Source organism: Hyla sarda, chromosome 3, assembly GCF_029499605.1.
Source record: "Hyla sarda isolate aHylSar1 chromosome 3, aHylSar1.hap1, whole genome shotgun sequence".
Taxonomy (NCBI): domain Eukaryota; kingdom Metazoa; phylum Chordata; class Amphibia; order Anura; family Hylidae; genus Hyla; species Hyla sarda.
In genome coordinates, this window is record NC_079191.1 from 76,194,404 (window position 1) to 76,208,779 (window position 14,376).

Consider the following 14,376-nt stretch of genomic DNA (forward strand, 5'->3'; position numbering starts at 1 on the left):
GCTAGGTGTGTGTGTGTGTGTGTGTGTGTGTGTGTGTGTGTGTGTGTATGCTGGGAGTTGGAGTCCCTGCTAGGTGTGTGTGTATGCTGGGAGTTGGAGTCCCTGCTAGGTGTGTGTGTGTGTATGCTGGGAGTTGGAGTCCCTGCTAGGTGTGTGTGTGTGTGTATGCTGGGAGTTGGAGTCCCTGCTAGGTGTGTGTGTGTGTATATGCTGGGAGTTGGAGTCCCTGCTAGGTGTGTGTGTGTGTATGCTGGGAGTTGGAGTCCCTGCTAGGTGTGTGTGTGTGTGTGTGTGCGTGTGTGTGTGCGTGTGTGTGTGTGTATGCTGGGAGTTGGAGTCCCTGCTAGGTGTGTGTGTGTGTGTGTATGCTGGGAGTTGGAGTCCCTGCTAGGTGTGTGTGTGTGTATGCTGAGAGTTGGAGTCCCTGCTAGGTGTGTGTGTGTGTGTGTATATGCTGGGAGTTGGAGTCCCTGCTAGGTGTGTGTGTGTGTGTGTATGCTTGGAGTTGGAGTCCCTGCTAGGTGTGTGTGTGTATATGCTGGGAGTTAGAGTCCCTGCTAGGTGTGTGTGTGTGTGTATGCTGGGAGTTGGAGTCCCTGCTAGGGGGGGGGTGTGTGTGTGTGTGTGTGTGTGTGTGTGTGTGTGTGTGTGTGTGTATATGATGGGAGTTGGAGTCCCTGCTAGGTTTGTAGGTGTGTGTGTATGCTGGGAGTTGGAGTCCCTGCTAGGGGTGTGTGTTTGTATGCTGGGAGTTGGAGTCCCTGCTAGGGGTGTGTGTGTGTGTGTGTGTGTGTGTGTGTGTATGCTGGGAGTTGGAGTCCCTGCTAGGTGTGTGTGTATGCTGGGAGTTGTAGTCCCTGCTAGGTGTGTGTGTATGCTGGGAGTGTATGCTGGGAGTTGTAGTCCCTGCTAGGTGTGTGTATGCTGGGAGTTGTAGTCCCTGTTAGGTGTGTGTATGCTAGTGTTTCCCAACCAGGGAATGCTGGGAGTTGTAGTCCCTGTTAGGTGTGTGTATGCTAGTGTTTCCCAACCAGGGAATGCTGGGAGTTGTAGTTTTGCAACACCTGGAGGCACCCTGATTGGAAAACACTGGTGTATGCCCTGTATCAGTGTGGTGAACTACAACTCCCAGGAGACTAGAGGCAGCATGCTGGTGTTATACCACAGACTGAAGACTCCTGAATGACACATGCTGGGAGTTGTAGTCCCTTTTGAGTGTGTATGCCAGTGTATCCCAACCAGTGCTGAGTTATATTAGTGTGCTGTGTATAACGCAGGTTTCCTCGGGCTGCAAGGGGAGGACAAACTGCATGGGCTGGTTTCCGCTTTTTCATGGGGTATTCATTAGCCCCATAAAGGGGGCCTAGAAATGAATGGGGTTTGTACAGGACATGAATATCACTGTATGAACCCTGTGCATTTATATGTCAGCATTCATACCGGGACGTAGAAATGCACAGGGTTCATACAGGGACGTAGAAAGGCACGGGGTTCATACAGGGAAGCAGAGATGCACGGGGTTCATACAGGCAAGCAGAGATGCACAGGATCCATAGAGGGACGTAGAAATGCACGGGGTTCATACAGGGAAGCAGAGATGCACGGGGTTCATACAGTGGTCTTCATGTCAGCGTTCATTGCACAGCAGCTTTGAGAGAAAATCATGTCAGGAGGGACGTACAGGAGAAATAACAGTAGCATGTACAGCTTCATCCAGGGGAAATTGAGAAGGAGGAGAAAACGGATGAAGCTGTACATGCTACAGAGTTATTTCTCCTGTACGTCCCTCCTGACATGATTTTCTCTCAAAGCGGCTGTGCAATGAATGCTGACATGAAGACCACTGTACAAACCCCGGGCATCTCTGCTTCCCTGTATGAACCCCAGGCATCTCTGCTTCCCTGTATGAACCCCAGGCATCTCTGCTTCCCTCTACAAACCCCGGGCATCTCTGCTTCCCTCTACAAACCCCGGGCATCTCTGCTTCCCTCTACAAACCCCGGGCATCTCTGCTTCCCTCTACAAACCCCGTGCATCTCTATGTCCTCTTTAAGGGGCTAATGAGCACCCCATGAAAAAACGGAAACCAGCCCGTGCAGTTTGTCCTCCCCTTGCAGCCCGAGGAAACCTGTGTTATACACAGCACACTAATATAACTCAGCACTGGTTGGGAAACACTGGCATATATACACACAAGGGACTACAACTCCCAGCATGTGTCATTCAGGAGTCTTCCGTCTGTGGTATATCACCAGCAGCTGCCTCTGTAGTCTCCTGGGAGTTGTAGTTCACCACACCGATACAGGGCATGCTGGGAGTTGTAGAAACACTAGCATACACACCCCTAACAGGGACTACAACTCCCAGCATACACACACCCATAACAGGGACTACAACTCCCAGCATACACACACACACCCCTAACAGGGACTACAACTCCCAGCATACACACACACCTAACAGGGACTACAACTCCCAGCATACACACACACACACACCCCTAACAGGGACTACAACTCCCAGCATACACACACACCCCTAACAGGGACTACAACTCCCAGCATACACACACCTCTAACAGGGACTACAACTCCCAGCATACACACACACCTCTAACAGGGACTACAACTCCCAGCATACACACAAACCTAACCGGGACTACAACTCCCAGCATACACACAAACCTAACCGGGACTACAACTCCCAGCATACACACAACAGGATTCCCCCTCCCTCCCTCCCTCACATAGAAATCATCCTCAGGCAGAGATTTATTCCCAGTCCCTGCGGTGTACGAATCCCCAGCACGTGTACAGTAAACACAGTCAGAGCTCAGGCAGGGGACATGAGGAACAGTGCTCTGGCTTCTAGCCATGCTCCTCTCTCCCCCTGCTCTGGCTTTCCGTGGAGATCTGAGGCCTCAGCTCGGGGAGATAAGGGAGGGGGCGTGTACTTCTCCCCGTGGAGATCTGCGTCCTCTGAGCTCAGGGAGATGAGGGAGGGGGTGTGTACCTCCTCTCTCCCCTTGCTCTGCCCTCCCCCAGCTCTAGCTTCGGAGAGCTGGGGGAGGAGCAGACGCAAGAATTGACGGGGGCGCAAAAATCCACCTCACACCGGCCCTCCCCTGTACGCGCGCTCCAGAAAGGGAGCGCAGCATACAGGAAGAAGGGCGGATGCTGGTCAGGCTTCTGACTACGTCGCGCCTGCCGGGCCACGCCCACTTTCTGCCCTCGTATACTGCTCAACACTGAGCTACCGAAGATGCTATGAAAAAGGTATATACATGGGGTTTTAAACAAAAATAAATACAGGGATAGAGATGGTTAGAGTCAGGTACAGATGGGGAGGGGGATTAGGGAAAGTTTAGTTGATGACAGGTGCTCTATAAGGCCAAAATGGGCCTGGTCCTTAAGGGGTTAATAATTCAGACAATTAGATATACACACGTGATATTAAATACTTTTCCCATTTTTCAAATAAGACACTAGAAAAAAAAAAAAAAATTATAGTATATTGATGCCTATGTCCTTGGGACTTTGTCAAGAATTTCTCCACCTCCTGTTAAATGGCTCAAGGAAAAGGTCCGCCCCCTTGAGGACCAAGTCATTTTTAATTTTTGCAGTTTTTTCCTCCATCTAAAAATCACAATGCTTTCGATTTTCCACCTACAGACGCATATGAGGGCTTGTTTTTTATGCCACAATTTGTAATATGAATAATCTAATAAAATCTACGTCGAAAAAAAAAATGTTGTGGGGGTGAAATAAAAATGCCATTTTGTAAGTTTTGGGGCTTCAGTTTCTCTGCAGTGCACTTTAGTAAAAATTACACCTTATCTTTATTCTGTACGTCCATACGATTACAAGGATACACCATTTATTTAAATTTTATTTTATTACTTAAAAAAAAAAAAATTACTAGATACACTGTATAACTAGTATTCTTCAAATTGTCCTGACTCCTATAACTTATTTTTCTGTGGTCTGTAGTTTTTATTGGTACAGGTTTTTGTTTTGATGGTACTTTATGGTATATGAAGTGACCAAAAATGAGCAACTTTGGCTTTTTTTTTCTTTTTTTTTTTTATGGGAAAAAAGGGGTGATTCTAATTTTTATTAGGGAGGGGTTAATTCACTTATGGTGCTATAACATGCAATCTTGAAATTGCATACTGTTCAATGCTAAGCTTTGGCTCAGCAATAATCAGCGCTCTGCTGCTCTGGCCTGCAGAGGCTGGCTGGCACATCAGAGCACCGATCTGACGGCGAGGAGGCAGGTGTGTCCACTCCCACAGATTGTGACGCTGCAATTTCGCTGTAGATGCCCCGATCACCTCCCTGATTAACCAGCAATTTAACATTTCGCTTTAAGATGCCACAATCACCTTTGATTGTGGCATCTAAAGAGTTAATGCCAGGCATAGGCCCGATTGGTGATGTCTGGCTTTAACAATGGATCATGGCTGCTGATTGCAACCAGGACCCATTGGGTATGAAGCATGCTTCAAACTGTGGGACCAGGGTGTACAGGTACTGGTCCTTAAGAGGTTGATAGAGTACTAAAAAAAATGTCATAGGAATATTGCAACCAGAAAGATTAGGCAAAAAAAAAAAGTCTGCAGTTAACCCGTAGTAAAGTGCAACATTAGGCATGTTCTCCCCACCAAAACAACATGCCCCATTATAGGTCCGTGATATTGGATCTAGGAGAAGAAGCAGACTCAGCCATGCAGCATGTGTGTAGTAATGAATCAGACTCCGATCTGTTACAGCTTAGTACACTGCTCAAAAAAAATAAGGGGAACACATCCTAGATCTGAATGAATGAACTAATCGTGTGAAATACTTTCATCTTTACATAGTTGAATGTGCTGACAACAAAATCACACAAAAATCATCAATGGAAATCAAATTTATCAACCCATGGAAGTCTGGAGTCACACTCAAAATCAAAGTGGAAAACAATCAGTGTTGCTTTCTGAGTGGACAGTGTGATTTCACAGAAGTGTCTGACTTGGAGTTACATTGTGTTGTTGAAGCATTCACTTTATTTTTTTCAGCAGTGTATAAATGAAGGTGTCCATACAAAGTGGTGCTCCATACCAATGATATGCACAGAAGAAATAACTGGCACTCACCAAGGTCTTTATGGTAATTTAGACTGCTTTGCATATTAAAGGCAGGGGACCACTGACATGTTCCCCTGCTTTTTATTATGTGCACCACAATCTGAATAAAAAATGGTTTCACCATAAAGACCTTGGTGAGTGCCACCCGTTTTTCTGGGCTTGTGGTTGGTATCCATCATCATAGATCATGTTGAGGGAATCTCTGATTAAAGAGGAGCCTTACCTCTAACCGCAGCAGGGAAAGGGTTAGCAAATTTCTCTACATATTCTGCCTCTGCTTCAGCCTGATTTGACTTTCCTCTGAATATGATCTGAACAGCTCCCTGCAAGAGATGTGACCATGAATTCATTCATTACATTCCCTTTATCAGAAATTAACAGTAATAGGGTTTTATTATAATCATTAAAAACAATCTACACATCTCGCACTGGCCCAAGCAACACAGAATGGCTGACAGCGCTGACTTCTTAGCTTTGTTATATAATAGATGGAGCAGAGATTCATATTGCCAATTAATAAAGCGAGCTAATAACTACACCATCCTCCCCATTCCCAGTAAACTCAGTGTTAGGAGATCTTATCCTACCTTTGCTCCCATGACAGCGACTTCTGCTGTTGGCCAGGCATAGTTCACATCACCTCGAAGATGCTTTGAGCTCATCACATCATAGGCTCCACCATAAGCCTGAAATCAACCAACAGGTAGTGGTCAGCACAGCAGAGGTATAAGGGAAAGAGAAAATGCTAGATCAACTGAAGGGTTAAAGGTCGTTGTCAAACAGATTTGTAAATTACTTCTATTAAATCTTACTTTCAATAGTTTTTTTTTATTGAGAAGATGTTCAAGAAATGATTACAGACAGCCATGCCGTAACAAGCACCGCTTCATATAACAGAACAACAACAAATCACAACAAACAGTAACCGTGTCCTTGCATAAATATCTGGCATCTTACATCCTAGTAAATGCTTTAATACTTTCTACTTAGTATCGTCATTTTTCACCCCCTTGATATTCAACCAACATGTCTTTATTCGTTTTGGAAGAAAAATGCCTGTATGTCAGATATCTTTGCAGTATTGAGAGGCAGACCATGGAGCCCATCTACGAGCGAAAACTGAGTACCTTCCTGAACCTAGTGCCATGATGTTTTCAAAAGAATAAGTAGTATTCAATTTGTTAATCAGATTGTCTATGGAAGGTAGACACGGGGATTTCCAGTGACTGGTAATAACTATTTTAGCAATAATGCATACTATACAAAAAAGGTCTCTATGGGGAGGAGGAATTAGATCTAATTCTAAGAAGAGTAATATATGTGGTTGCCAGGGTATAAACCCCTTGAATATGTTTTGTAATAACATTTTACACTGTATCCAAAAGGGCATTAGTACTGGACAATTCCATAAAATGTGGTATAGGGTACCTCTGTGTCCACATCCCCTCCAACATCTATCAGACGCTCCCGGATATGCCTTAGCTATTTTGTCTGATGTAAAATACCATTGTAATATCGTTTTGAAGACACTCTCCACATGTGATGAGCATTGAAAGGCCTTATGAATGTGCCTGAACGCCTTTTCCCATGTTTGCAGCTCAAATGATTGACCAAGATCTCTCTCCCACTATCTAAGGGGATAACTTTGGTACAGATATCTGAGCCCATCAGTAGTTGGTAAACCTGTTTTAACCCTTTCGTGTTTGTAGAGAGAAACCTGAATATGCTAGTATCTGATCCCTGATGAGGTGAGCGTAATGAGTTAAGAAAATGGCGGATCTGTAGATACTTAAAAGAAATCCATACTCGGTATATGGAACTTCGTTCTAATCTCTGCGCAAGTCATCAGATGTTGATCCCTACAGAGGTCTCCCACCTACTTCTATTAAATCTTAATCCTTCCAATAATTATCAGCTGCTGAAGTTGAGTTGTTCTTTTCTGTATGGCAACAGTGCTCTCTGCTGACATCTCTGCTTGTCTCGGGAACTGCACAGAGTAGAAGAGGTTTGCTATGGGGATTTGCTTCTACTCTGGACAGTTCCCGAGACAGGTGTCATCAGAGAGCACTTAAGAGAAAAGAACAACTCAATTTCAGCAGCTCATAAGTACTGAAAGAATTAAGATATATATTTTTTAATAGAAGTAATTTACCAATCTGTAACTTTCTGGAGCAAATTGATATATATATATATTTATTATTATTTTTTCCTGGATAACCCTTTTAAATACTGTAGACACAATCAGGGGAATTAAGCTGGTATGCTACACAGTCACAATTTTGCGCTACAATTGTTTTCCTCTACTTAAGTTTTGGTGGAAAAACACCAGGATGAGCAGCGTATGCCTGAGCCGAAGGAGAGTACAGAAGGTGGAGACCAGAAAACCACTGGAAAGAATAAAGAGACAGAAACTGGCTCTAAAGATGTCTGCCACTTAAATCAATGACCTGAACATCTGCAGACCCAAAACCCCTGTCCCAGGGGCCAGCCGCGAACACCCGGGAGTCAAAATTAGCTTCACTGAGAATCCGGATGACTGGAACACCCTCAATCTTGAGAGTACATGGACCCTGAAGGAGGAGACTGAAGGCAAGAACAGCCAAAAAGAGCGGAATGCTCTGCAAAGGGGCATCCCGAAACACCAGAACGACAGACATGGGAACTGGAGGTTCCAGAGTTTACCTGGAAGACGTACACTGAAGGATAAACGGCCAAAAAAGGAGCAGAAGACCCTGTAAAGGAGCATCCTGGAACACCGGAGCAGCCTACATGGAAAAAGGAGGTTTCCGAGTCTCCTGGAAGACTTACACCTGAAAGGTAAGGAAACCCAACATCTGCGAAATGTTCCGGGAGACAAGAAGAAGTGCGGTACAGAGAGACCGTCCCACAAATGGGATCACTGAAAAGTCTGGGCAGGATCGCTATACATGCCCAAGACCTCAACCATCACTAAGGCCCAAGAATCAGGAGGGCCGACCTAGTAATGAAGGCACGCCACAGCATCCCAGGATAGAGTCCAAGACAAGTTGACTAACCGGTCTTGGACCCCAGTGGTCCAAGCGGACCAGAGCACTGCGAAGCAACATCCAGTCAGAACGGGAATGGAGGGGGGAACAAAAAGGAACCCAACTGGGACTCCATGGTTCGGGGCACAGGAAGGTTATCCCAGAAGACTGTGGTGTCAGTGCCATGTGACACTGTCAACAGGAAGGATGAACACACCCTCCAAGGAGGGTGCCATGGCAGGACTCATACAACAGACGGGGCTAGACCGGCTATCGTCGAGCCATACATGATTGCAGCAACTCCTCCAACAGAGGACAGTGCCAAGGCTGCATGAGCAGCAGTAGATAACCTGACTAAAGGTGCTATCCATACTTGATTTGGGGCATAAGACCTATAAATTGCTGCTATAACTTATGTGTGTCAAAAAATGCAGTGGGGGAACACTGAGTGTAGTAACACATTTAAGTTATAGCAGCAATTGATAGGCCTTATGCCCCAAATCAAGCATGGATAGCACCTTTAGTCATGTAAACAGTTGATCAATAAGAAGACGAGAGAGAGCAAGAGAGAATTATGACCACAAAGTGCCAATTGCCAGGAGACAGCATGCATCATGAAAATACTACAAAGTAAGAAAGTGACCCAAACTTACTGCAGTGTTCCCCCACCTCACACTCCAACGCATTTCGCTCTGCTTCGTCCGGGAGTCATCATGGATGGTCAGTGTCAGGCCCGAGGCCTGATTATTAAAATCCTATATGTGTATTATAACTTATAATTGTATCTATGTATTATCCAAGACATGGGTGAGAGGTCATTCAGATAGTGTATCCTTCTTGTGTATTGCATTTTATTGGGGGGTCTGGCTGTTTGTTTACATCTCCTTTGAAGTCAGAGGCTCTTCTGAAGCAGCAGGATGTAAGGGGCACTCTGGTCCCATCATATAATCAACCAGATAAGAGGGCCAGGGACAGAGGTGCCCCCCTGGTGGGATCAGAGGGGAGAGGGGGAATAGAGTCTCCCTTCAAAAAGGCAGATATATAATATTTAACAATCCTAGACTCAGTGTGTTCAAGGCTGGGCCCAAAGCTGACAAGAGCTGGACTCTCACTGACAAGGACTGCTATATCATCATGCTGTAAGAACTTCATCTTTTGTTTTCTGAACATGTCTTGCCAAACTCATATTTTTGTAACTGTATGTAATGTATGTAATGTATGTAATATATATATATCACTGTGATACCTTTTATCAGATTAAATGTTTCATTAATCAGCTCTGGTCTTTGATCTCTAAATAGATGAGCTCACCTTTCTGAAGGCAGCTGTGGTGAAAACACGTTTATCTAAGGGTTGATTTGGTGACTTGCTGGGACTAGTAGTGTATACCCAGAGGTCTGGTGGCCTTAACCCTTGCACCATCACACTCTCTCTAATGTCTTGGCTGGACCAATAGGATGTGATCGTGACAGTCAGTGCCTGAGTTTCATCTCTACCACCCCTTGTTTTTTCCCTCCACTAGGGAAATTTCGCTAAGCGCTTTCTATTGCCGAGATGGAGCCATCTCTCTCTCTTCCTTATATATAGGTGGGGTATCTGGCTGGGCCCCTGTTTTTTGCTGTGAGCATTCAGAGGAGCTTTTTGCAGTCTATGCTTGAGTGCTTACTGCCCACTATTGCAGTCATCACTCCTGGACGAAGCGGAGCGAAACGCGTTGGGGTGTGTGAGGTGGGGGAACTCTGCAGTAAGTTTGGGTCACTTTCTTACTTTGTATTATTTTCATGGTGCATGCTGTCTCCTGGCAATTTGCACTTTGTGGTCATAATGCCCAGCTCTGTGTGTATTCCACATGCCATTATTTGAATACTAATGTGCATCCTTTGTACTTATGCTTACCGTTTAATTAAATGAATATTGGACGTTGTATACACACACACACACACACACACACACACAGAGTACTGGCACCTTAATATGCACCTTTGGTCTTCTTATTGATCAACTGTTTACATGACTAAAGGTGCTATCCATACTTGATTTGGGGCATAAGACCAATCAATTGCTGCTATAACTTATATGTGTTACACTCAGTGTTCCCCCACTGCGTTTTTTAACTATGTCTGAGTGGTATGTGTTTTTTTTATGAGGGGTTCTTTTGTTGTCAACATGAATTTAATTGCTTAATAAAGATTGTATATATTTTTTGCTACACTTGTGTATTCATATTTCTTATATTATCATATTTACAATTTTTTGGGGGGGTTTAAGATCCCTTGTTGGTTATAAAGCCCTCATACTAGTCTGTGGATGAAAATATCAAAAAGAGAGTTATGATTTTTAGAAGGCAAGGAGGAAAAAATGAGAAATGCAAAAATAAAATTGGCTTGGTCCTTAAGGGGTTAAAAACTATGAAACACCCCCAAGGTAAGAATTCTTTAAACTTTGCTCCTATCATGTAATAATCTTAGGGTTACATTGTTGATGTAACGTAGTTCCTAGGATTATGTGCAAACATAATGGCCGACATTTATCATTGTAGGTGTAAGTGAAGCTTTTATCATTGTAGGTGTAAGTGAAGCTTTTTCTACACCTTTTTTGTTTTGCTGGTAATGTGTAGGAGCACCACATTTATTAAATGGTCAAAGTGCATTTGATAAATTTTGTGCAGGTCACATTTTCTGAAATTTCTCTCTTCATATACACCAAAAAGCTAAGCTAAGTCTGGGCTGTTGTAGTTTTAGAGACTTTTTCAGTGGCTTTGCGCCTTTTTTTGCGCCTTTTCACAAAAAGGCGCAGTTGATAAAACCCTTCCATATCACGTGTATTGCCAAAATCTGTGGATTGCAACTCAAAATCAGCAGAAATGTGTAAACCAAAAGGCGCAAAAACCCTGCTTGCTCCTTTTTTGCGCCTTTTATAGACACAAAAAAAACAGTATAAAGACAATGATAAATGTTGGCCAATGTGTCCTAGGGATCAGTGCACAGACACAACATAGCCCTTAAATGCCTTTCCATTTAGAAGCTTACCTTTCTGGTGATCACTGTGATCTTGGGTACAGTAGCCTCTGCAAAGGCAAACAGAAGTTTTGCCCCATGTCTGATGATACCTCCATATTCCTGAGCGGTGCCTAACAAAGGCAAGAGTACAGTTTTGGTTTTTTAATACTTTAAAAAGTACGAGACCCTGGATCATCATCATCTCAAAAACTGTAAGAATCGATTATGGGACAAGCATGATAGTAAGACACCTATGTTGGCTGTACTTTATATTATGCCAATGATGTCTCATTTTCAGAACAAGGCCATGTGCATATACATTGACTAGAGATGAGCGAACTTACAGTAAATTCGATTAGTCACGAACTTCTCGGCTCGGCAGTTGATGACTTATCCTGCGTAAATTAGTTCAGCCTTCAGGTGATCCGGTGGGCTGGAAAAGGTGGATACATTCCTAGGAAAGAGTCTCCTAGGACTGTATCCACCTTTTCCAGCCCATCGGAGCACCTGAAAGCTGAACTAATTTATGCAGGATAATTCATCAACTGCAGAGCCGAGAAGTTCGTGACTAATCGAATTTACTGTAAGTTCGCTCATCTCTAACATTGACCCTAATTTCGACCACTATTTTTACTTAGAGTACTGCAGTGTAAGGGCCCCGTTCACACTGCGGAATTGCGGAATTCCGCGGTGTGAGCTGTAACAGTGTGGACGGGTCTCCGCGAGACCCGTTCACACTGCGGAATTTCAGCGGCGGACATTTCCGCCGCTAAAAGTGTTCCGCGCAAAGAAAGAACATTTTCATTCTTTGCGCGGATTCTGCGAGCAGACCATAGCCATCAATGGTGACGGCTCAGTGCCCCGCAGAACTAGCGCCGAAGTATCTAGCTGGGGCCTAGCCAGGTGGAAACTCCGCTCGCGGAATTCAGCCGCGAGAATTCCGTAGTGTGAACGGGGCCTAAGACAGTTATCCCCCCAAGTCGCTGGGACCCCCCACAATCTCCCCTACAAGGACCCAGCCTTGTCACTGCTAATGCACGGGTGGTCTCACTGAGAAGACACGCCCCCTCCCCCATACAGCCCTATGGGAGAGGTTGGGAATGCACGAATGCTCCGCCATAGAGATACATGGAGGGGGCATGTCTGCCGCGGTGACCAAAAAAAAGATAGTGTATAGACAGTGTAATTGTGCATAATGTATCGACATATATACGCTGCTCAAAAAAATAAAATAAAGGGAACACTTAAAACAACACAATGTAACTCCAAGTCAATGACACTTCTGTGAAATCACACTGTCCACTCAGGAAGCAACACCGATTGACAATCAATTTCACATGCTGTTGTGCAAATGGAACAGACAACCGGTGGAAATTATAGGCAATTAGTAAGACACCCCCAACAAAGCAGTGGTTCTGCAGGTGGTGACCGCAGACCACTTCTCAGTTCCTATGCTTCCTGGCTGATGTTTTGGTCACTTGAATGCTGGCGGTGTTTTCACTCTAGTGGTAGCATGAGACGGAGTCTACAACCCACACAAGTGGCACAGGTAGTGCAGCTCATCCAGGATGGCACATCAATGCGAGATATTTTAGTCCAGGTCTGGGAGGACATCACTCTGGAGACCATCTGCCACCTCATCAGGAGCATGCCCAGGCATTGTAGAGAGGTCATACGGACACGTGGAGGAGACACACACACACACACACACACACACACACACACACACACACACACACACACACACACACTACTGAGCCTCATTTTGACTTGTTTTAAAAGGACATTACATCAAAGTTGGATCAGCCTGTAGTGTGGTACAAAAGTATTTCATAAGATTAGTTCATTCAGATCTAGAATGTGTTATCTTAGTGTTCCCTTCATTTTTGGGAGTAGTGTATTTTTTTTCTTGCCTTTTACAAAAAAAAAAAAAAAAAAAAAAAATATTCTCTAGAGAGATAGATATAGAAAGATAGAGATAGAGAGATCTATATATATCTCCTTAACTTACCTGGCAAAAATCCTGGTACATCTACAAAAGTGATGATGGGTATATTGAAGGCATCACAAAACCTGACAAAGCGAGCTCCTTTTACGGAGGAGTTTATGTCCAAGCAGCCTATAACACAAACAACATGGGTTACAATTTTATTAACTATAAAGGGAAACCATATTATGCATCATACAAAAAAAAGTGCACTTTACAGTAAAACTGGCTTATTCTGTGGGTCAATATGATTACAACAATATACCCAATTTATATAGTTTCATCATACTACTTTTGAAAAAAAAACAAAAAACACTGTTTTAGATGGGAGTTTTTAATCAGTTATTTATTTTCTGGTAAGATGTGACCAAAAATTAACAATGTTGGCTTTTTTATTCAGTTTACCGTACATTTTCCAAATTTTTTTTTTACCCACATTTTATGTCGCCATATGCTACTACATAGCATTGATCTGTTAGATAGGTGCTCTTCTGGTACAGCATCAGCAGATCTTACCACATCAGCCACAAAGACCTTCAGAAGGCTCCAGCCTGCCATGGTAACCAATCGGCACACCACTAATATGTTGTGAATAGAGATGTAAAATTTCCGGAAATTTTCTAAATTTAAAACCATTACAATGCTGGATGTTGGCCTCACCCATTTACTGAGAGGAGGAAAATGAAACCAAATTTACTAGGCAGCCAGACTTGAATAAAAAGCCAAACATTATCTGTGAGGTGGAAGAACATTCATAGGCATCAGATAGGTAAATGTCAATTGAGGCTGATCTGACCGGACTAGAGATGAGCGAACTTACAGTAAATTTGATTTGTCACGAACTTCTCGGATCGGCAGTTGATGACTTATCCTGCGTAAATTAGTTCAGCTTTCAGGTGCTCCCATGGGCTGGAAAAGGTGGATAGTCCTAGGAGACTCTTTCCTAGGGCTGTATCCACCTTTTCCAGCCCACCGGAGCACCTGAAAACTGAACTAATTTATGCAGGATAAGCCATCAACTGCCGAGCCGAGAAGTTCGTGACAAATCAAATTTACTGTAAGTTCGCTCATCTCTAGACAGGACCATTCAGTAAATGTAGAGCAACAAGATGGAGCCCAACCACACTAAAAGGAGATTTTTTAACACTTACCGTAAAAATCTCTCTCTCGAAGGATCCATTGGGGGACAGAGACCGTGGGTGTATGCTGCTTTCTCTAAGGAGGTGTGACACTGGTAATAAAAAAAAGTCAGCTCCT

The 14,376-nt window shown here is 44.0% G+C and overlaps 1 protein-coding gene across 2 annotated transcripts in view; it reads right to left on the minus strand.

The window, feature by feature from the left end:
* Window positions 1-14,376, minus strand: part of PCCB (propionyl-CoA carboxylase subunit beta) — a 117,910-nt gene that overhangs the window by 13,114 nt on the left and 90,420 nt on the right. For both annotated transcript variants that reach the window (XM_056564377.1, XM_056564376.1), the window contains 4 exons: window positions 13,144-13,251; window positions 11,163-11,263; window positions 5,716-5,814; window positions 5,352-5,451 (listed from right to left, as the gene is read on the minus strand). In XM_056564377.1, the coding sequence (XP_056420352.1) occupies window positions 5,352-5,451; window positions 5,716-5,814; window positions 11,163-11,263; window positions 13,144-13,251 (408 nt within the window). The remainder of the gene's footprint in view (window positions 1-5,351; window positions 5,452-5,715; window positions 5,815-11,162; window positions 11,264-13,143; window positions 13,252-14,376) is intronic.